Source organism: Trachypithecus francoisi, unplaced genomic scaffold (genome assembly GCF_009764315.1).
Source record: "Trachypithecus francoisi isolate TF-2019V2 unplaced genomic scaffold, Tfra_2.0 Lachesis_group4, whole genome shotgun sequence".
In the NCBI taxonomy this organism is placed as follows: Eukaryota; Metazoa; Chordata; class Mammalia; order Primates; family Cercopithecidae; genus Trachypithecus; species Trachypithecus francoisi.
Genome location: NW_022681469.1, coordinates 14,488,617 through 14,513,132, shown reverse-complemented (window position 1 = coordinate 14,513,132; position 24,516 = coordinate 14,488,617). Strand labels below are relative to the sequence as shown.

General features: G+C 37.9%; 1 protein-coding gene across 2 annotated transcripts in view; it reads right to left on the bottom strand.

Annotated features, from left to right (window-relative positions):
• The window catches only part of TPK1 (thiamin pyrophosphokinase 1), a 384,318-nt gene that overhangs the window by 140,458 nt on the left and 219,344 nt on the right, over nt 1-24,516 (bottom strand). For both annotated transcript variants that reach the window (XM_033192495.1, XM_033192496.1), the window contains one exon: nt 24,275-24,370. In XM_033192495.1, the coding sequence (XP_033048386.1) occupies nt 24,275-24,370 (96 nt within the window). The remainder of the gene's footprint in view (nt 1-24,274; nt 24,371-24,516) is intronic.

The window sequence follows — 24,516 nt, the reverse complement described above, 5'->3', positions numbered from 1 at the left end:
CAACAGCAACAGAAGACACACTCTTCTTAAGTGCACAAGGAACATTCTCCAGAATAGATCATATGTTAGGTCATGGAACAAGTCTAACAAATTTAAGAAGATAAAAATAATATTAAGTATCTTCAACATAGTCCTGAAAGTCCTAGCCAGAGCAATTAGGCAAGAGAAAGAAATAAGTATCCAAACAGGAAAGGATGAAGTGAAATTATATCTGTTTGTTAATATCATGATCTTATTAATATATATAGAAAATCCTAAAGAAGCTACCAAAAAATGGTTTAAACTGATAAATTCAGTAAAGTTGTACGGTGCAAAATAAAAAATCAGTAGTTTCTATATAGTAACAATGAACTGTCTGAAAAAGAAGTGAAGAAAACAATCCCATTAATAATAGGATCAAAAAAATATTTAGGAGTAAATTTAACTAAATTATAAGTGAAAGATCTGAATATTAAAAACTATAAAACATTAATTAAAAAATTAAAGATGACACAAATAAATGAAAAGATATCCCATGTTCTTCAATTGGAAGAATATTGTTAAAATATCCATATTACTCACAATGCTACAGATTCAATGCAATCCCTATAAAAATTCCAGTGTAGTTCTTCACAGAAATAGAAAAAAAATTCATAAAATTCATATGGAGTCACAAAAGACACCAAATAGACAAAGCAATCTTCAGTAAAAAGAAGAAAGCTGGAGGTATCATACTACCAGAGTTCAAAATATATTACAATGCTATAGTAATCAAAACAGCATGATACTGACAGAAAAACAGATAAATCAACCAATGGAATAGGATAGGGAGCTCCAAAATAAACCCACATATCTATGGTCAATTGATTTTCAACAAAATTGTGAAGAACACACATTGAAGAAAGTGTAGTCTCTTCAATAAATGATGTTGGGAAAACTAGGTATCTACGTACAAAAGAAAGAAATTGGAGGCCGGGCATGGTAGTTCGTGCTTGTAATCCCAGAACGTATGGAGGCCAAAGCAAGAGGACTGCTTGAGGCCAGGAGTTCAAGACCAGCCTAGGCAACATGGCAAGACTCCCATCTCTGCCAAAAAAAAAAAAAAAAAATTAAAAATAAATAAATAAAAGGTAAAAAGTAAAAAAAAATAGCTTTGCATGGTGGCATGCATCTGTAGTCCTAGCTACTGGGAAGCTGAGGCAGAAGGATCGCTTGAGTCTGGGAGTTGTTTGGGTCCTTACCTCACCCCTTATGAAATAATCAACTCAAAATGTATGAAGGATTTACACATACGAGCAGAAACCATAAAACACAAGAAGAAAACATGGAGAAAAAGCTCTAAGACTGACATCGTTCTGGGTAGAAACTTCTTAGATAATGACTCCAAAATCACAAGTAACAAGGGCTAAAACAGACAAATGGGATTGGTTCAAACTAAAAGACACCTGCACAGTGATAGAAACAATTAATAAAGGAGGCACCCATGAGCTGGGAGAAAATATTTGCAAATCATATATCAGATAAGGGGCTACTATTCAAAATATACAAGAAACTCAGACTACTCTGTAACAAGATAACAAATAACCCTTTTAAAAAAATAATACTTATTATTTTTTATTATTATACTTTAAGGTCTAGGGTACATGTGCACAACGTACAGGTTTGTTACATATGTATGCATGTGCCATGTTGGTGTGCTGCACCCGTTAACTCATGATTTACGTTAGGTATATCTCCTAATGCTATCCCTCCCCACTCCCTCACCCCATGACAGGCCCCGGTGTGTGATGTTCCCCTTCCTGTGTTCAAGTGATCTCATTGTTCAATTCCCACCAATCAGTGAGAACATGTGGTGTTTGGTTTTTTGTCCCTGTGATAGTTTGCTCAGAATGATGGTTTCCAGTTTCATCCATGTCCCTACAAAGGACATGAACTCATCCTTTTATATGGCTGCATAGTGTTCCATGGTGTATATATGTCACATTTTAACCCTTTTAAAATATAGGCAAAGGATTTAAAGACATTTCTTAAAAGAAAACATAGAAATGGCCAACAGATATGTGAAGAAATGCTCATCATGGTCTAATCATCAGATGAATGCAAATTAAAACCACAATGAATTATTACCTCACAACTTTTAGATTGGCTATTATCAAAGAGTTGAAAGATAAGTGTTGGTGAAGATGTGGGGAAAAGGGAACCCTTATACATACACTTTTGGTGGTTTTACAAATTAGTACAGCTATATAAAGAAATGTATAGAATTTCCTCTAAAAACTGAAAATAGCATCACAATACGATCCAGCAATCCCACTACTGGGACATACCCAAAGTAATGGAAATCAGTATGCTGAAGAGATATCTGCATTCCTACATTCACTGCATTATTCACAATAGTCAATATGTGGAAATAACCCAAGTATCTACCAAATGGGTTAAAAACTGTGGTATATATAAATAATGGAATATGAGTTAGCCTTTCTAAAAAAACTAGGAAATTCTATCATTTGTGATGTGAATGAACCTATACAAGCCAGAAACAAAGAAACAAATACTGTCTGATCTCATATGTGGAATCTATAACAGTCAAACTCATAGAAGTAGAGAGTAAAATGGTAATTATCAGAGGCTGGTGGATGGAGGAAAAGCAGACATTGGTCAATGAGTACAAAGTTACAGTTAGAAGAAATAAGGTCTGGTGTTCTATTGCACAACACAGTGATGAGAGTTAATAATGTATTATATACTTCAAAATAGCTAAAAGTCAGGATTTTCAATATTCTCACCACAAAGAAATGATAAACACTTCAAGTGATGGATATTCACATTATCCTGATTTGATCACTCCACAATGTATATACATGTATCAAAACATCACGTTGTACCCCATAAACATATGCAGTCAATTAAAAATTTAAAACATATTGGGAGGCTGAGGCGGGCGGATCACGAGGTCAGGAGATCGAGACCATCCTGGCGAACATGGTGAAACCCCGTCTCTACTAAAAATACAAAAAAATTAGCCAGGCGAGGTGGCGGGCGCCTGTAGTCCCAGCTTCTAGGGAGGCTGAGGCAGAAGAATGGCATGAACCCCGGAGGCGGCAGAGCTTGCAGTGAGCAGAGATGGCGCCACTGCACTCCAGCCTGAGCAACAGAGTGAGACTCTGTCTCAAAAAAAAAAAAAAAACATATTTGGTGCACATACACAAAGGTACTCAGCACATACCTATTATGCCATATTTTAAATATATGAAATGTAAAATATCAATTTCTGACTGCATTCCATATATTTCCTACTCTAAAGTCAGGATGTTTTCCATGGACCTTTTTGTTTACAAGATGAGTGGGAGGGGAATAAAGGTAGCCTGTGGTTTTCATATGCAATCCCATCTAGCGAAAAGAACCTTGAATCCCCGGATTAAAACACTGGAGGTCTAGCTATAGCACTGTATGCTACTTAAGTAGCCATGAACCACATATATGTAACATAACCTCCTTGTGATCTGGGTCACTCATCTGTAAAGGTAGGGGATGCACTAAATTCATTATCACATTTTTCAAGATTCGTTTCACTTATAAGTCCATATAAGGTTCTCTGTTTTCCACCACAATAAGTTAAATAGTTATAGTATGTATTTAGTTTAGAAAATAAATGCAAGACTCAGCTTTGCATTATTTACCTTAATAGAATCATGACAAGACTGGTTGAGGGACATATAGCACCAAAAGAGAAGTAATTTCATTTTTCTATTATAGCAGTAAAAATCTTTCAGTAAACAAATGACAAGTTTTACTCCATTTGTCCTCAAAAAGACTTAGAGACAGTATGAATGAAGTCTACAGCAGGCACAGTGGCTGTCAGCATATTTTAATTACATTTACTTTTCATAAATTGAATTCTAGAAATGCATAAATGGACAATTTCTTTGTGGCTCTCCCTGATAGATAGGGTGATCTTACAATTTAATGTACAAACTGAGACACTTTTGAAAGTAAAAAGGGGACATTATAAATAAATTACACCAGGAATACGGGCATAAACTGGAACTATCCTATGTAAACCAAGGCATATGTTTACCCTACTGTCTGAGAGCTGCAACCAACGTTAGCATAGCCAACTTAACAAAATTAAACACTAGGGTATAAAAAATTTAGATTACGCTTAATAAGCTTCCTTTAACTCTCAAAGATGTGTGCTGCACTCTAGTGAGGCTTCAACAGAATAATGAAATTCTTGGTTTGTTGGATCCTATAATTTGAAGATGGAAGAGCCAATTCAGGGTTTGGAGGAATGAGTGGGATCAAGATAGAGCAAGAACAAATAAGTTGACTAAAAAAAAAAGCAATACTAAAACATGTTTTAGTAAGCCGATAAAATAATTCTACTGATTAATACAAAGGTCAATGAGAAACCAGAGAGAAAGTAAAGAACTCGTATTTTATAGTACCAACGTATGTTATATGAGCAAACACAGGATACATCTTGTTGCATCTTGTCAAGCTATGGAAGCACTACTACAGGGATCCTGTTTCCATTTCAAGCAGGCTACATTATAACAGAAGGTCTAGTTTAGTGTAAGCATGTTTGGGTGAGATAGAAATAATGTCTCTTGCAATGGCAAAATTTTGAGGCTTCCATTCACAGATAAGAAATCCAAGGAAATTCTAGATTTTTCTCAAATAATTCTTATTTCATCATCCCTGTCACAGCCTTAATTCAGAAATCATAATTCTCACATGGATAATTCCACTGACCTTCTTATCTACAATGCTGCCTCTATAACCAAGGAGTCCTTCAAATGGTTATGACAGTAAGTTTTCGAAATATTAAATCTGAGCTTGCCAATGTTCTGCTTAAAGTTAGGTATTGGTGCTGGGCGTAGTGGCTCATGCCTGTAATCCCAGCACTTTGGGAGACTGAGGCGGATGGATCACGAGGTCGGGAGATCAAGACCATCCTGACTAACACGGTGAAACCCCGTCTCTACTAAAAACACAAAAAATTAGCCTGGCGTGGTGGCGGGCGCCTGTAGTCCCAGCTACTCGGGAGGCTGAGGCAGGAGAATGGCATGAACTCGGGAGGTGGAGGTTGCAGTGAGCCGAGATCACGCCACTGCACTCCAGCATGGTAGCCTGGGCGACAGTGTGAGACTCTGTCTCAAAAAAAAAAAAAAATAAGTATTTAATTTTTGTATTTAATGTTAATTAAATTAAGTATTTAATATTCTCCAGGCTCCACAAGATGAAGTCCATTTGCCTCCATAATAAATCACATAAATAAATCACATCTTCAACTCCCACCCCACATTTACATTCTAGAAATACAATCAGCCCTCTGTATCCAGGGGCTCTGCATCCATAGGTTTCAACCAACTATGGATCAAAAATATACAGAAAAAAAAATTGTGTCTGTATTGAACATGGGCAGATTTTTTCCTTGCCATTATTCCTTAAACAATACAGTACAACAATTATTTACATAGTATTGACATTGCATTCCGTATTATAAAAAATCTAGAGATGACTTAAAGTATACAGAATGATATACATAGGTTACATGCCAATAGTATGCCATTTTATATCAGGGACATGGGCATCCACAGATTTTGGTATGCATGGTAGGTCCTGGAACAAATCCCTCATAGATACCAAGGGACAATCATACTTTCATTCTCAGAAAACGAGCAGGTGTGGTGGCTCACGCCTGTAATTCCAGCACTCTGGGAGGCCAAGGCAAGAGGATCACCTGAAGTCAGGAGTTTGAGACCAGCCTGACCAATATGATGAAATCCCGTCTTTACTAAAAACAAAAATTAGCCGGGCATGGTGGCATGCGCCTGTTATCGCAGCTACACGGGAGGCTGAGACAGGAGAATCGCTTGAACCTGGGACGCGCAGGTTGCAGTAAGCCGAGATCACGCCATTGCACTCCAGCCTGGGCTACAAGAGCGAAACTCCATCTCAAAAAAAAAAAAAAAATCTCAGAAAACATCACAAGATTTCAGACTTTAGTGCTTAAACTATCACCTTTCCCCTCCTTTCCTTGTAAAGCATGTAATTACTGTAAGTATTTCCAAGAGATGCCTACCTCCACCACCAAAAAAAGTGAACTTGGTTGGATAGAGTGTTTTACTTTTCTGAACTCTTAACATCGTATTATCAAGAAATGTCATAAAAGTGTTGTCTTAGCTCGGGCTGCTTTAACAAATTAGACTGTGAAGCTGAACAACATTTATTTCTCACAGTTCTGGAGGCTGCAAAGCCCAAGAGCAAGGTGTCAGCAGATGCAGTTCTGGTGAGGACCCTCTTCCTGGTTTGCAGATGGCCATCTATTCATTGCATCCTCACATGGTCACGGCAGAGAGTAGAGACAGAGGAACAAGCTCTTTTTTTCATCAGGGCTAATCCGATTCATGAAGTCTTCACCCCCATGCACGAATTATCTTCCAAAGGCCCAACCTTCTCAATACAAACACACTGGGGGTAAGACATTACCATATGAATTTTCGGAGACACAAAAACTCAGTCTATAACACATGATTATAAAAAACCATTTTTTCAACATGTTATTTTAGGAAAGAAAGTGTTTGTTAAAAACAGGGAGGAACACAAACATGAAGAGTCAGCAACATATGCAAGCTTCTTTGCATCTGAAAAACTATGGGCGCTGTGATGAGGATCTGTGCTAAGACACGTGTCTGCTATAAACCATAATCCCCTCGTAAAAGTTTTAGCATAAAATCCCAGGCAGTCTGTACCCTTATTAACCCTCTAGCACTGATGCCCCTGTACCTCTCTGGAGAGCTCAGCCAAGGGACTCCAACTTCCTTGCATAAGTGGAAAAAGAAAGTCTTGCTGGCAGAGATCCTTGACACACTAAGATAGGAGCCAGCACTAGAAGAGTCCAGGAGAGATTGACCAATCCCAGTAAAGTTCTCTGCTACCTTGTTAAAGGAAGCAAATGTAAATATTGCCTGAACCAAGGGTGTATGTGTGATTATTACATTCTTGCAGGACTGCCTATTCTTTGACATGCCAGAATTAAGGGGTTTACCTTTAACTTTGAATACTCAAAGTAAACACTCCCCTTATTCTGGTAAGCCCTTACCATACCTTCAAGACTCAGCAGACTGACCACCTCCACTAGGAAGGAGTCTTTGAACACTCTAGACTGGAAAATGTTTGCTTCCAGTGGGCTTCTCACCCATCCTATCAGACTTCTACTGTAACACTACTGACAGTGTATCAAGATAATCTGATTACACGTGCATCCACCCCAAAAGACAGGACAGTCGTAGAGTCAGAAACTGGGTCTCATTGAGTCTGCATTTCTCAATCTAGAATACTTAGCAGAGTGCCTGGCACATGCATAAGAGATGTTAGCTGAATAGTTATAGTTTTGAGGTTTCAATTTTGTCAAAAAAGATCAATCAGCACCAAGTATATACTTTAAGGCTAATTTCTGAGGTCTCTTTTCCTTTCTCAAATTCTTGATGGAGAAAATGACTAAAGTATTGTTCTTCAAAGAACACGGTAATTGGTTCTTTTATTACTGTCATTAGATTTTCCATCCTTCAATGCAGCTTGCATACAACCATGACATTATTTTTCTAAATTGCCTTATGATTTTCTGCTCAAATATTTTTAATAGCTTACGATTATCTATATAGATCAAGGCTCAAAATTCTTATCTAGAAATTAAAGGTTCTTCATATGTTGACCCCAAGCAACCTAAATCTGATGACTGCTGTGAACATTTCTCCTCCTTTAGAGCACTCCCTAGGTACACTGGATGCAGTGCTTTTATCATAGGTGTGTTTTGTTTACCCTCAGATTGCTTCAAAGAATCTCTGAAAGCACGTTAATTTCAGGTACTCTGGTCATGACAGTGTATAGGACAATGACAGGGAGTTCACTCCCTGAACAATGAAAATCTTTTCTGATTCACCCTGAGCAATGATTTTGAATCTTTTAATTAAGCATTTCAAGACTGGCTGCCTTATGATTTTGTAATAATCATGTTGTAATAATAGTGCTTTCCTCACAAAGCTGTCTTGAATATTGATATTTCCTTGATTAACTGGACTATAGGTTTTCAAGCCAGATCAATGAGATCCCTAAAGATGGGACATTTTTTTGCATATAAACAAACATAAGAGAGTTTTATCTAGAAAATGTAGAAATGTGTTATTTTTCTTCCCCATATAAATACACCATGGGACAGGAAGAGCAAATACATATTTACATTTCCCTATATCAGAAGTGACTGGTAAGGAGAGTTGAATGGAATAAAAAAAACCACACCCTTGTGGGAAGTTTCTTTTTTAACATAATTTTATTCAACGTATCTTTGCTGAAAATTAAATTCTTTGAGGAGAAGAGTAGGAATTATGAGTAAATAACAATACATAAAATAAGGGTCTGTATAAACAGCATAGATATTATAAAACCCACTAGAGGTACTTATGGTGTCCAAACCTCTCACAGGATATGAAGATGTTTTAGTGAATTCAAAGGTATTCCTTTTGAATTACAGGGGTTATGAGGAATGGAAAGATCCATTGTTTATGGTTTAGAATGGCCATAATACCTAGTATGCCATCTTTAACACACTAGGTGTTTAGTGTAAAATGAAAAATAAAAGTGTGACTTATATTCAGAAACAATTAGCTATCTGGAGATAGACTTTGAAAGGATATTATAATTTTCTTTTTTTTTTTTTGAGACGGAGTCTCACTCTGTTGCCCAGGCTGGAGTGCAGTGGCCAGATCTCAGCTCACTGCAAGCTCCGCCTCCCAGGTTTACGTCATTCTCCTGCCTCAGCCTCCCGAGTAGCTGGGACTACAGGCGCCCGCCACCACGCCCGGCTAGTTTTTTGTATTTTTTAGTAGAGATGGGGTTTCATCGTGTTAGCCAGGATGGTCTCGATCTCCTGACCTCGTGATCCACCCGTCTCGGTCTCCCAAAGTGCTGGGATTATAGGCTTGAGCCACCACGCCTGGCCATACAATTTTCTTTTATAAATGTTGCTTGGTACACAATTGAAAACATCCCAAAATTTACTGTTGAAGTCCTACTCAAAAAGTACCAAGTACTGTTTACTCTGGCTAAAAATTCTCTAACATACATAATGCCCTGCTAAAGCTGAATACCTGAAAGCACACTAGTCACTCCTTCCCTTTCCATGGAAAATGGGTTGATAGCTCAGAATCTGTATCCTTTTTCTTCAGTCACACCCACCAATGATCAAGTTGACAAAAGACAATTTTCCAAGCCACTTTGGAACCGATTGACTGTGATAAAGACATGCTCTGGTCCCAGGAGATTAGTATATCTGTACTTGTGATCATTTCTTAATAGCAACTATCCTCTCTCTCATCATCATGATTTGTTTTAATCTATTTCTTGGTGGAATTCACTCATGAAATAAGTCTTAGTTGCATAGTCTCATTGAAAGTGATACATGAAACATCTAGCTTCCATGTCTGCATAAAATAGATTTGGCTATTTGTACTATTTTTGGTGTATTATTTCCCCCAAAGTTTAGCGGTTTAAAACTCTATTTTTTATTGCCCATTTATAACAGGTGGTCATCAGACTTGCTGTAGTGCAATCCTTAGATCTAGCAATCTGGTATAACATACACAGTTTACGTTAATTATCCCCTTTCCACCTTCTGGGAGAATAGAGGACATTTTGATTGCAAATTTGGCACTTTGTCATGAACACTCTGGTTTCTAGATACGCACTGGACCATTTCATAATGCCAAATGAGAATGTTAAACATGTTACTGCAGTGACATTAATTAAATTAAAGTGTATTTCTTGCAATGCAGTAAGTCTGCTTCATAAGTTGAAGCCACCCCCAGGCTGACCTGAAAGTGATAAGCAACGCTATTTGCTATTTACCTTAAACTTATTCCATATCCATCAGCATCACAGTAAATCTGTAATCTGAAATAAAATATTTGTTCAAATAATAATTTCCTCTCTAAAATAATTCCCTTTATTTATATGGATGCTTTACAAAAAAAAATCAGAATCTTTAGGGTTAATCTTACAGGCATCTAAATCCTCTAGTAGAAATCGATGAGGAAACAGAATTAAACTGCAATCAATAGAACTTGATTTAGATATTCCTATTTCCTAATATGTTTCAAGATATCCTGAGCCAGTTGTTCATATTGAGAATTATATACATTGACATATATGTTCACAGGGGAAGGTACACAGCAGATTCAGGAAAGAAGTTAGTATCATCTTATTTCCACTCCACAGATCTGGATTTTCGTATGCCATTTTCTATTATGAAACAGCACGTTAACCACGGAGGGCTAAGTACAAATGGGAAAGCAGATAGTCATGGACACAACATGAACTTCTACTTCCAGCTACTAACAGAGGAGACGGATAGAGAGTGAATACTATAGGATTCCATCTTCTTCTTTAACTTAAATGGAACTTTCTGAGATATCTAGGCTCATCACCTAACACAAAGGAAAAAAAAAATTACATGCATCTCTTTTCTTCATTACCTATTTAATCACCACTAAAAATACATCAATCTGACATACATAGAGCTGTAATGAGCAGTAACATCATTCCAGTTTTTCAGTCATGGCTTAAACTATAAGCCACACATTTATTTTTGTTTGTTTGTTTTCGAGACAGGGTCTCGCTCTATTGCCCAGGCTGGAGTGCAGTGGTGTGAGAATGGCTGAACTGCAGACTTGACCTCCAAGTCTCAAGCTATCTTCTCCCCCCGGCCTCCCAAGTAACTGGGACTAAAGGCATGCACAACTACACCCTGCTCATTTTTATTTGTTTCTAGAGACGAGGTCTCACTATGCCGCCCAGGATGGTCTCAAACTTCTGGGCTCAAGCAATCCTCTGCCTCGACCTCCCAAAGTGCTGAAGTTGCTGGCATTAGTCCCTGTGCACAGCCCCAAAACATTTCTTAAAAATATAGACACTATTAGCCAGGCGCGGTGGCTCAAGCCTGTAATCCCAGCACTTTGGGAGGCCTAGACGGGTGGATCACGAGGTCAGGAGATCGAGACCATCCTGGCTAACACGGTGAAACCCCGTCTCTACTAAAAAATACAAAAAACTAGCCGGGCGTGGTGGCGGGCGCCTGTAGTGCCAGCTACTCGGGAGGCTGAGGCAGGAGAATGGCCTAAACCTGGGAGGCAGAGCTTGCAGTGAGCTGAAATCTGGCCACTGCACTCCAGCCTTGGCGACAGAGCGAGACTCCGTCTCAAAAAAAAAAAAAGACACTATTATAATTGTGGACAATCATAATTATAGATATAGGGGCTACCACATGTAATATTCTCTGGCTAAGGAATATACAGAATGAGGACAAATTTTATAATCTACTAAGTAATTTCAGGATGTTCTATTATATGTGCGCTATTGTTACAAAAGTCCTCAATATACAGTTTCTTTCTACATCTGCAGTTTCTGCATTCTCACGATGCTGTAATTCAAAATAAAATACTCTTTTTCATATAAGGTCAGCGTGTCTTTTGAAGAGGAGCCTCACACCAACCAAATCTGGAATTCTCTGCATTAATAAGAAACTTTATCTGGCAGGTGAGTCATCAGGCTGAGATTCCTGGTAAGCAGATAAACTTAACCCTTGTCTTGGGGCCTATAAAAAGCATGCTTCTCCTCTGGCAGGGATGGATTAGGTTGCCACAGCCTCTAAGGTAGTAAGCTTTTTATATCCGTAGCAACATCTCCCAAGTCACTTCAAAGCACTGGGTTTATCTATTTTCTCTCGTTGCACAGCACTATAAAAAAGATTGCTGATCTCTAAGAAGGAGAAACAGAGACGTGAATTCCTCTTTTGAAGGCTTCTCCAAAATGATCTAGGAAATAGCCTGCTAACACAGGCTGATGCCCAGAAATCTTTTCCTTAGCTTTGCTTCTTTGTCTGCTACTTGGCTTGCACTGCGTTTGTTCCAAAATCTGAACATATAAGTAGTTACTTTGGCACTCAACAAACAGAACAATGTTGTTATACACTAAAAAGCAAGGAGTGGTGTATATAGACATATTTATGTGTAACTGAATGGTTGAATATATATATAAATGAATACATGTGTCATGTTACTTTCTAGAATCTTATAAAAATTATCAGTGTAAGTTTACTGTATCCCTTTGAGGTACACAGGCACAGGCAAAAAGGTAGTGAACTTGTCATAAAAGTATTGCAATGCCTCAGTTACAGAGCTGATGTTGGAATTGAACAGTATTCCTTTCATTGTTTCTTCTTCAAGAAAGACAGCAAGATTTATTATTATCAAGTTCACGATGGCAATGGCATATGAGACAAGCTTTACGTATTCTCATGTTTTAGCTCTTGATTTTTACAAATAACTTAGAACTCGGAAGAAGAAGCAGGTCCCAAAAGTTATAAAATACCAATTAAGGAAATGAGAGGAAGGTATTATATGAACTGTAGAATTTTTACTTACACACAACATACATCCTACTGAAGATCCTCTGTTATACGTATAAATACTGAAGGTATTTATAATCAAATAATCATACATAATCATATAATAGTAGATATATAACCATTTACAATATAATTATATATATTCATATAATAGTAGATATAATAATGGATATTTCCATGTACTGCCAAAATAAAAAATTTCTCAATGGATAAGTTCTGTGGCAATAAAATAAGCCTTGTTAAGTCAAAGCAGATACTTAATGTTTGCTAACATTTGGTAAGAGTTTGTTACAAGATCCTTCTGTATTTGTAACTACTGATTCATTTAATAAATATTTATGGAGTGCCCACTATGTGTTTTAATATGTTTATAGGTGCCAGGTATAGTTTTAAGTGCTGAGGACACAGCAGAGTACAAACATGCAGAATTCCCTGTCCGTGTGAAGTTTATAATATATTGAATGAAATGTAATAGAAATATCCTAAATATGTAGTATGTCAGATGGCGACAAGAAAATTGAGCAGGGGAAGATATAAGGATGGCTCAACCAAGGGATTCAAGAGGTAGAGTTGAGGGGTGCTGCCTTAAATATGGTGTTCACAGAACGCTTCAACATGAGCTGCAATTTCATTAGAAAAAAACTGTATTATTCCATTTTTTCAAAGAGGAATTATATCTAAACAACTGCAGAGTAATCTATCCAAAAGACGTTGAATCTATTCTGAAGAGGCAAGTTACAGTATTTATTACAGTAGTCTAAATCAGTTTATGGTCACCTGTAAATCTGTCTCCTCCATTAGACGGAAGGCTGTTTGAGATCATGGACTTAGTCATGAAATCACAGCATACTGACTTAAACAGAACAGATATTAAGTAACAGTGTGTTAAGCTGACTTGAAGAAGATACCTAATAGCCTCTATGGTATGTCTAAGAGGAGGAACTTTGCGGTGGAACTCTAACATGAACTTTTGCCTAATCTTAGGGTAATATATCCTTCCATGAGCATAAGGCATACAATGTCCATACTAGGATTAGCAAGGGTAGAGCAGATCCTTCCTTTTTACTCCACACAAAGGCAAGGTACAAAAATAGTACCTGGGTTGTACATCTCACTCTCTGTTGGATTCTATTAAATATAGAGATACATTTAATATATACAGGTTCCCTGGGAATAGGGGAAGTTCCAGACCTCACCTGGGAAATACATTAACATGTAAGAAGCTCTCAGTTTAATTCAAGTTTCTGATATTGAGAGTTCCTGTAAAATTAGAATATGTCCAAAAAAAAGAAAAAAACCCACAATACTATGTTGAGAGTCCCGTAATAAACTGTAACAAATTTAAGAGATCTCTAAGACATAATCTAATTCTTAAGTGATATTATTCCACAAAATCTATTACATCTATTTAGCTGCACAAGAGTGTATTACTATTACTATCACCACTATTGCCAATTTTTAAAATAAGGACTTCCTATGGAGCAGGCACTGAACTAAGTACTTTACCATGTAATGCTCTGTTACAGGTGGATTAGTATTCTTACTTTACATATGAGAAAACTGAGGCTTAAAGAACTTAAATACTAGCCGGGTGCGGTGGCTCGCGCCTGTAATCCCAGCAGTTTGGGAGGCCAAGGTGGGTGGATCACCTTGGAGGTCAGGAGTTTGAGATCAGCCTGGCCAACAAGGTGAAACCTCATCTCTACTAAAACTACAAAAACTAGCCGGGCATGGTGGTGTGCGCCTGTAATCCCAGGTACTCGGGAAGCTGAGGCAGGAGGATTGCTTGAACCCTGGAGGTGGAAGTTGCAGTGAGCCAAGATCATGCCACTGCACTCCAGCCTGGGTGACAGAGTGAGACTCTGTCTAAAAAAAAAAAAAGCCCAAAATGAAAAAAAAAAAAAAACTTAAATATCTTTCTACTGTCAAGCAGCTAAAAAGAGTGCCAGGCCTATCCTGAGCACCTGAATACCTGACTTCTAATCACAATGCTTTGAAGATTAACATTTTATTAAAGTTTAAGGTGGTAATTATTACTTTCAATAATAAGCATATTCATGATCACAATTGGTAGAGACAAGCAAGATTCTAAAGCACCTGGACACATGTCACAGGAGAACTAACATGGCATCAAGAATGCTAGCAAGAAGAGTCCTGCAGAAACTTCTATATGCCAGCTAAGTTTTAGCATAATGTCCTTTGGAATTTGCATTGATGTTATTAGAGATGCATTTATTCATTAAATAAATATTTCTTGAATACATAACAATGAGACACAATAAAAAATTTAAAGCAGATGTACATTTAAGATATATGATATGAATTTTGGTAAGATAATGTACCGAAGGGGGCAAGCAGAGGCTAATACAATAACCCAAGTGAGAAATGATAAATGTTTGAACTAATATAGCGGCAGCAAGACTGCAAAGATGAAAGTGGGCACAGGACAGAGATCTGAAGAATTTCAGGGAACTGTGACCAACTGTCAAGGGATGGTAGAGTAAAGCATAAAATTACTCTTAGGTTTCTGCCAGGCAGGTGGATGGTAGCGCCATTGAATGAGAAAGGAAATACAAAAAGATAAAATGAGGTTCTTGTGAGAACAAAGATGAATTTTGTTTTAGACAATAAAATGAAGCTCCTCTGGTCTTCCAGTTAGCAAGGAGAAAACCAGCTTTGGAGTTTAGGATTAAAGGTACAAATTAGGGAGTTAATGAATGGCACAGAAGTGGTAAGTGAAGGCCACGGAAACAAGATAAAGAGTAGAAAAGCAGGTGTGTCAGAATGTCAGCATAGGCAGTGCCAGAGAAAATGAGAGGCTGAAGGAGACCAGGACGGACCCTGACAGGCAAGAAGGAGAGGCAGGAATACGTAGGTGACTACTTCTAGAGTTAATCCTGATAAAAACATATCTAGTGGCAGTTCTACCTTTGACAGAGTCTTACCATATTTTTAAATTTATCCCCTGGGAAAGTGGGAAAGTTGAGAGCGTCTGGGCTGTCTCCATGGTTTAAAGACCATCAAATGTCTACCTAAGATTTTCTACCAGGCATAATTTTCATGTAAAACAGTTGTCTAAATATGCAGCAGAAACTCACAATTTGAAATTTCCTAAAGAAATATTTTAAAGGCGGGAGAGTCCATCAAAGGCATTTTTTTTTTTTTTTTTTTTTTTTTTGCCTAAGTACTAAGAAGCACTTGCCTTTATTCTATATTACCGTGAGGCATTCAACAAAAGATTACACCTGTTCTACGACAATAGCATATATGAAAAAGTGAATATATTTTCTCAATGAAGTGTCGTGTTTTGGAATAATTTTAGATTTACTAAAAAGTTCCAAAAATAGTACAAGGAGTATACTCTTCATCCCATTTTCAGCAGTGTTAACATCTTGTCTAAACATGGCACAGAGAATACAACTAAGACTGACATTGGTCACTACTATTAACTAAACTTTAAAGCTTATTCACATTTCCACAGCGTTCCACTAATGTCCTCTTTTTCCATTACACAACAGAAATCAGGTTACCATATTGCATTTAGTTGTCATGTCTTCTTCATCTCCTCTGGCCATAACAATTTCTCAGTCTTTTTTTCTTGGCCTTAAAATGTTGGTCAGGCATTTTATGGAATATTCTTCAATTTGGAGTTCTTTGACTACTTTAAAGGTTAAAGTGGAATTATGGATTTTAGAGAAGAACTCCACAAGTGCCCTTCTCAAATTATATCCATGTAGGAGGGTGTTATTAATATGATATAACGATGTTAATGTTGTTCACTTGATTGACGTGGTAGCTGCCAGCCTTCTCCACTATAAAGATTTTTTCCTTTTCAGAATACATTTACACACACATACACACACACACACACACACACACAGACATATATTTTCCTTTAGATCATGCCAAAGATATCAGTTCATGAGAACAAGCTGTACTGAGACACTGGAGTACCTGGAAAGATATCTTTTGGGGTACTATCATGATTTTTCCTGCAACCCCATCAGTCACATCTTTTTATGCTGCTGAGTAATTAGTCCAATCAGATAGTTAGCCTTAAATTTTATTTTCAGTTGAGGAGAATGTTCATACTTAGTATGAACATAAAACAAATCCACAAGCCCATTACAAAAAAATAATGTACACCTAAATCCAATACTGATAATTAGAGGATATAACAAAATATTCTAAGCTCATAATATTTGCTGATGTATAAAGATAATGTATCTACCTGAGAAATGCCATGTAGAAATTAAATAGAAAGACTATGCTTAACAGAGTCCTAATGGTCAAGAGTCAAGAACTTCAATTTGGACATAACCAAATAATACAGAAATGTCTTAAAACATGTAAATCACAATTCAGTACTTGCCCAGTCTATTAAGAAAATAAAAAAATAATATATAATAAACTTATGGCCTTTAGTAGTATTTAAATCACAGTCATTTATGTGTGTGTGTGTGTGTGTGTGTGTGTGTATATATATAAAAGCATTTGCCCTCATTCATATAACCTACTCACCATCCTTCATTATTTGATTAAAAAACTGCTTAAGAAATAACATGGCATAATACAAGTGGGCTAAAATGTAGAGGTTTTAGCAAATAAAACTAGTATTGGTTTAAATCTCTAAAGCATTCAGATTGAAATTAATGGGAACTTTTCTGCTCATATAGTCTATGTTTTTTTTTTTTTTTTTTTAAACGGAGTCTTGCTCTGTCGCCCAGGCTGGAGTGCAGTGGCCGGATCTCAGCTCACTGCAAGCTCCGCCTCCCGGGTTCTCGCCATTCTCCTGCCTCAGCCTCCCGAGTAGCTGGGACTACAGGCGCCTGCCACCTCGCCCGGCTAGTTTTTTGTATTTTTTAGTAGAGACGGGGTTTCACCGTGTTAGCCAGGATGGTCTCGATCTCCTGACCTCGTGATCCGCCCGTCTCGGCCTCCCAAAGTGCTGGGATTACAGGCTTGAGCCACCGCGCCCGGCCAGTCTATGTTTAAAATTGAAGTAACTGATCCTGTTGCCATATAATACTAGTAAATATCCTAAAGAGACCTAATCCTGTTATTCTTAGAGCCTCTGAATCTTAATTTATTTCTGCTTTATTGTAAAGAATGTGCATCGTATATGTTTAGATGTTTAGAGAGACAGCTTTTAATGTTTTCCACCAAATCCCAGGGTTTAGATCACAAGCGTGTATCACAACATTTGAAAATATGTGTCCTTTGAAGACTCAGGCATATCAGATGGCATCCTGATAATGTATTATTCATGACTCAGTTACAGATAAACAATGTGGCAACATGAAAGCAAAGCTTTAAAAAGTCCCAGGCATGAGAGAATCCTTTTGTAGAAGAATAAACGTTAAGGGTGATTAGGTTTAAATTAGATGAATACATGAACTAATAAGGTAATTTAGGGGAATTTAAAAAATTTAATCTCATGTTCTAGATAGTAAACTCTTTTAGGATCAGGACAGACCTAATTCAAATTCTATGAATTTCTAACATATAGTTCTTTAATATTAAATACTATTTTGCATTTTATTTACATTACAATTAACAGTTAATAGTAAGAGTCCGCCTATAAAATATACTTTGATTATAAATTCATATTTATAATTTAATAAGTAGAAATACAAAATATATAATAATTTGATATGATATATTAGATGGAGAAGAGGCATATAAAGATTTGATACAGTTTATGTGTATTATCAGAAGAAATTTTAAAAAGCCTTCATGATCCCATATGGAGGTAAGAGTATGGGTGGAGGGAAATCTTGTATTATTTTCCCTTCTAATATTGCTTTTATCTTGCTATAACATCAAATAAAATATAGTGTCGACCTTCCAAGTTAAATGTAAAGTCAGGTGGAAGCTCACAGATACTCCACTTCCTCAGATGTAATCACTCTGCCCACTTTTTAATGGGGTTGTTTTTCTCATGTAAATCTGTTTAAATTCCTTATAGATGTTGAGTATTAGGGCTTTATCAGATGCACAGATCGCAAAAATGTTCTCCCATTCTGTAGGTTGTCTGTTTACCGTTTACAGTTTCTATTGCTGTGCAGAAGCTCTTTAGCTTAATTACACACCATTTGTCAATTTTTGCTTTTGTTGCAATTGCTTTTGGCATCCTCATCGTGAAATCTTTGCCCGTGCCTATTTCCTGAATGGTATTGCCTAGGTTTTCTTCTAGAGTTTTTTGGAGTTTTGGGTATTATATTTAAGTCTTTAATCTATCTTGAGTTGATTTTTGTATATGGTGTACAGAAGTGGTCCAGTTTCTGTTTTCTGCATATGGCTAGCCAGTTCTCCCAGTCGCATTTATTAAATAGGGAATCTTTCCCCCATTGCTTGTTTTGGTCAGGTTTGTCAAAAAATCAGATGGTTATAGGTGTGTGGTCTTATTTCTGGGTTCTCTGTTCTGCTCCACCGATCTATGTATCTGTTCTTGTACCACAGCCCTGTAGTACAGTTTGAAGTCGGGTAGCGTGATGCCTCCAAGCTTTGTTCTTTTTGCTTAGGATTGCCTTGCTTATCTGGGCTCTTTTTTCAGTTCCATATGAATTTTAAAATAGTTTTTTTCTACTTCTGTCAAGAACGTGTTAGTAGTTTTATTATTCAATTATTCAATGGGAATAGCATGGAATCTATTAATTACTTTGGGCAGTATAGCCATTTTCATGATATTGATTCTTCCTGTCCATGAGCATGGAATGTTTTTCCATTTGTTTGGGTCATTTCTGATTTCTTAGAGCCATGGTTTGTAGTTCTCCTTGAAGAAGTCCTTCACTTTCCTCGTTAGCTGTATTCCTAGGCATTTTATTCTTTTTGTGGCAATTTTGAGTGGGGAGTTCATTCATGATTTGCTCTTAGCTTGCCTGTTCTTGGTGTATAGGAATGCTAGTGATTTTTGCACATTGATTTTGTATCCTGAGACTTTGCTGAAGCTGCTTATCAGCTTAAGAAGCTTTTAGGCTGAGACAATGGGGTTTTCTAGATATAGGTTCATGTCATCTGCAAACAAAGATAGTTGAACTTCCTCTCTTCCTAGTTGAACAGCCTTTATTTCTTTCTCTTGCCTGACAGCCCTGCCTAGAACTTCCAATACCGTGTTGAACAGGAGTGCTGAGAGAGGGCATCCTTGTCTTGTTATAGAATAACTCTTATATTTCAAGCCTCCCCACGTAAGTTAGATGCTTTTTCACAACACACTATTCTTTGTCCAATCTAGTATATAAAGTAACGGGCTTTAAGTACTTCTCTGGGCCTTCACTTCTTTATGACGGCTCCCATGTCGTGTAAAATTTGTATGAAATAAAATTTTATGCTTTGTTCTTGTTAATCTATCTTAGGTGACTTTAATTCTCAAGGCCTAGCCAGGACTCCACGAGGATGGAGACAGAGTTGTGCCCACTCCTACAAAGTGCTACCCACACTGTGTGCACTACAGTACTTCTTGAAACACTCTTCTCCCCTTTTCTGTCTGATATAGTCTGGATGTTTGTCCCCTCCAAATCTCATGTTGAAATGTGATCCCCAATTTTTGAGATGGAGTCTCACTCTGTCACCCAGGCTGGAGTGCAGTGGTGCGATCTCAGCTCACCACAACCTCCACTGTAGGGGATGGGTCAGGGTAGTGGGAGAAATTACAAAGATAAAGTTATAGGAAATAGACACAAACCTTCTTGGAAGGCCAGCAGGTTTGCATAGCTTCAGTAAAAGATTTGGCTGAAGGGAAATGAATTATCTTAAAAGCTTAGGGCACAGATACATAGGAATGTAGAGGAGTTTATCTAAATAGCTTGTTTACTATATGGTCCTAGGACTTTATATAAATAGCTTGTTTACTGTGTGGTCCTAGGACCAACCTTTGATCATCTGCGGCTCATGACTGCTCTCTACTCAGGAGGTCGACGTTAATTACCCTCTAGTGGTGTTTACTTGAGAACTTTGTCATTTAATCTGTACTAAATAAATGTGAACTTCGCTGTCTTATCAAGGCCGAAGCTGCAGACTCAGGCAGCAGAGCCCCTTAGCCCCACTAACAGGCAAAATATCTGTGTCAGTGTATGTCTTTCATCTGTCACTGTGTCAGGGTCTGTGGGTCGGACTCGGCACTCTGCCTCCTGGGTTCAAGTGATTCTCCTGCCCCAGCCTCCCAAGTAGCTGGGACTACAGGCGGTGCCACTGCCCCAGCTAATTTTTTCATTTTTAGTAGAGATGAGGTTTCACCATGTTAGCCAGGATGGTCTCGATCTCCTGACCTCGTAATCTGCCTGCCACGGCCTCCCAAAGTGCTGGGATTACAGGTGTGAGCCACCGTGCCCGGCCAAGAGAACTGGTTCTTATGAAGAGCCTGGCATCTTTCTTGCTCCCTTCTTGCCATGTGACAGGCCTGCTCCCCCTTCACCTTTTGCCATGAGTAAAAGCTTCCTGAGGGGTCACGAGAAGCCAAATAGATTCTGATGCCATGCTTGTACAGCCAGCATAAGCATACGCCAAATACAGCTCGTATCTATAAATTACCCAGCCTCAGGTATTCCTTTATAGCAACGTAAAATGGACTAATGCACTGTCTAGCTCCCATTTGCTTATTATGTCTCAGCCTTCTCTAAAAAGCCTGTCTCCTAACTGTGTTATGTTCCACTCTCCTGTATGTTCTTGTAGTGCATAAAATGTACCAAACTTTCAAGGAGTACTTCTTATATGCAATGTACTGCTGTAGAGTTATGAATAAGCAGACCTGAGCTCAGCCTCATGGGCTGTACAGTCAAGCTGTAAGTCAAGCTGGCAAGAATGACTTTAGGCAAACAATTAGAAATAATTAATAAAATGATCAAAATTGTTCAGAATGCCCTAAAGAAAAAATAAAGGAGGGTATGGAAATGTAGAGTAGCTAAACCTAACTGTGAGTGATAGTTAAGGACAGCCAGTTAAACTCTGCCATGCCCACTATTCTAAGTGAAGTAACTCAGAAATGGAAAACCAAATACTGCATTTTCTCACTTATAAGTGGGAGCTAACCTATGGGTGTGCAAAGGCATAGTGATACAATGGACACTGAGGGCTCAAAAGAGGAGAAGGTGGGAGGGGGTTGAGGGATGAAAACTACCTATTGGGTACATTGTACACTACACTGGAGTAACAGGTGCACTCAACTCTCAGACTTCAACAATGTACAATTCATCCATGTAACCAAAAACCACATGTACCCCAAAACTCATTGAAATAAAAAATATATAAAGATAAATAAATGTATCAGACCTCAAAAAAAAGAAACCCTCCAGCATGCATGGTCTAGATAAAAAAAAAAAAAGGAAAAACAGATTCCAAGCAGAGGGGGCAACATACACAAAAACACGTTAAAGCAGGAGAGAGGAGAAAATATGGCATAGTTTAAAAAAAAGGAGAAACACTGGTGTAGGATGGGGCTGGAGAATGCATTGGACCCAAAGCATGTCGGGGCCTGAGACAGCACAGGCAGTGCACCACTGCATTGCTCTTCAAAAAAGAACTCACTGTTAGGCTGTGTAGAGGCCAGTCATCCGTTATCACCCCGCTGCAACCCCTTCAGGAGGCAGCACATCATGCCACCAAGTCTGTACTCTTCCCTGGCAACCTTTGAGCCAAGTCCACACTCCTCATGAGCACCCTCTAGTCTGTGACTAAGCACAGTTGGAGTACAGGTTGTTGCTATTTCTGCCCAATGCAAGAGTCCTCTAACAGCTACTCTTGCTTCCAGACTCCCCAACAGATTGGCCAAGACTGTCAGATTTGTTTGCAGATCACACCCTCATCTCCCAGTTTGGGGCTCTCTCTAGATTTGGGCCTTGTTGAATTTAAGATATGATGATTTGTTTCAAGACTCAATGACAGAATATTGTATTATAGATACTATCAGTTAGACACAACGCATTAGACTCACATAATTGCATCTCAGCTTTTGATCATGTCAGTGGAGGTGCTGGGAAAAACAAAAGACAGCTGTGAATATTTACATTTTTTTCCCTAAGAAACACCAAATCAGTGATATCTGGATGAAATAAATAACTCTCAACCGGTTGTTTTCTGCTTTCATTAAACAAATGTTTAATTATATCAATTTACTGCTGGAAATAGCACAATACATTTGATATAGTTCAGCAAAGCTAAAACAGAGATGAGAAATGTTCACTCAATTATTTTTGTTGAGTTCGCAGATCAAGCTGCTTGCCAATTGTGATAGTTAACAAGGTTTTACTTCAAAGGGAGAAAAGAATTTACTACTTACTGCAACTTAGTAGATATATGTTAGGGTGTATCTTTAACAAACTTTTGCTAGAGAGTAAATTTTTGTTAGAGCTACTGCTCTGATATCTATCCCATCCTGCCAAATATGTATTAGCCATGTAGTCTGAATATATAAGCCACGTGGATTGATCCCACACCTGGCTCCAGCCCAAGACAATCAGGATCCTCTCGTTTTCCTTTGCCAAAAGCAGGAGAGATCTTAAGGGTTGAGTCCAATGATGGTGGGAAGTGATGTATCCCCCCAGCTCTATGCCTTAATCTCCCTACATGTGAAGGGTAAAATGTTACTGCAGGTGGCAGTTGGAGACCATCAGGGAAGCTAGTGTGAAGACAAAACCTACAAAGCGGAGCCCAGATAAATAAAAGAAAAAGAGCATGAGTTCTGATTGAGCTCTGTCTCAAGACTGCCCTGTATCTCTTGGTATTGATGCAGGTTGACATGTATTTTCTGTTACTTGTACTATCAAAATCATTCTACTATACAAGGGTGTTTTCCTACTTTTCCTGGTTTAAAATTACACAGCTGATAATTCATCTCAGCTTAAAACTTATTGCCCCCTGCTAGTCGGGGGTGGAGGGGAAAGGTCAATTGTCATCGATGCTTCAGGTTTAATTTTGTAGCTCTTCATTAAACACAGTCTTAAAATCCTTTGCATACCATTTCAACAGGTATCAAAAAATGAAGTATACACTTGTGTACTAATTAATGCAATTAAACATTTGGATGCTAGGTGAAAATCAGTACTGAATACCTTAAAGAGCACAAATGCAAGAAAATGCAAAGCAGTAGACTCTTCTCTGGCTTAAAAAAAGTTGATATTCATTTAAATAAAAATTTGCAATGATAGCTCAGGGGCCAAATCAAGGCCATATTTGTTTTGCCTGTAATAATATGCAAATAGACCTAGTGCAAAAATACATATAGCTCTTCATGGCAACAATCAACTAGAGACGAATAGTAGCTAGTCACTTTCAGGCAAGAATGAGTTCCCAGTTTTGATTACTTGACACATGGTCCAGTTCACCCATTTTATTACCATGCCACTGTAAGATGTTTACATTTGTGTCCCCTGGTTTAAGGGAACACGTTAATGTTTTGGCAGCTAAGTGCAGATTTATCTGCTATACAGGGGGGAAAAACCTGACAGCAATTAAAAAAAAAAAAAAAAAAAGCACAAAAGTAAAATATCCATTTCAGCTGAGTGGAAAAAAAAACCAATTTTTTTTCACATCCTTTGGAATAACCACCAAATACATGTACATCTTTTTTTTTTTTTTTTTTTTTTTTGAGACGGAGTCTAGCTCTATCGCCCAGGCTGGAGTGCAGTGGCCGGATCTCAGCTCACTGCAAGCTCCGCCTCCGGGGTTCATGCCATTCTCCTGCCTCAGCCTCCCAGGTAGCTGGGACTACAGGCGCCGCCACCTTGCCCGGCTAGTTTTTTTTTTTGTAGTTTTTAGTAGAGACGGGGTTTCACCGTGTTAGCCAGGATGGTCTCAATCTCCTGACCTCGCGATCCAAATACATGTACATCTTACCTTTAAGTCTTTTTCTTCTATCTTCTTTTGGAGCATTTTAAGGCACTTAGTAAAATCAGTGTGTTCTTGATCAGGAGTTGAAATAAGCTCACACCCCTATGTATTAAAGTAAAAGAAAAGGTAAGAATAAGTAGTAATTTCACCCTTATGAACAAGATCAAGAGCTACAAAAGTAAAGATAAGGTATCAATAGACATATCCTATTATGCCTTTACTATTCTCGTATCATTAGAATCATTATT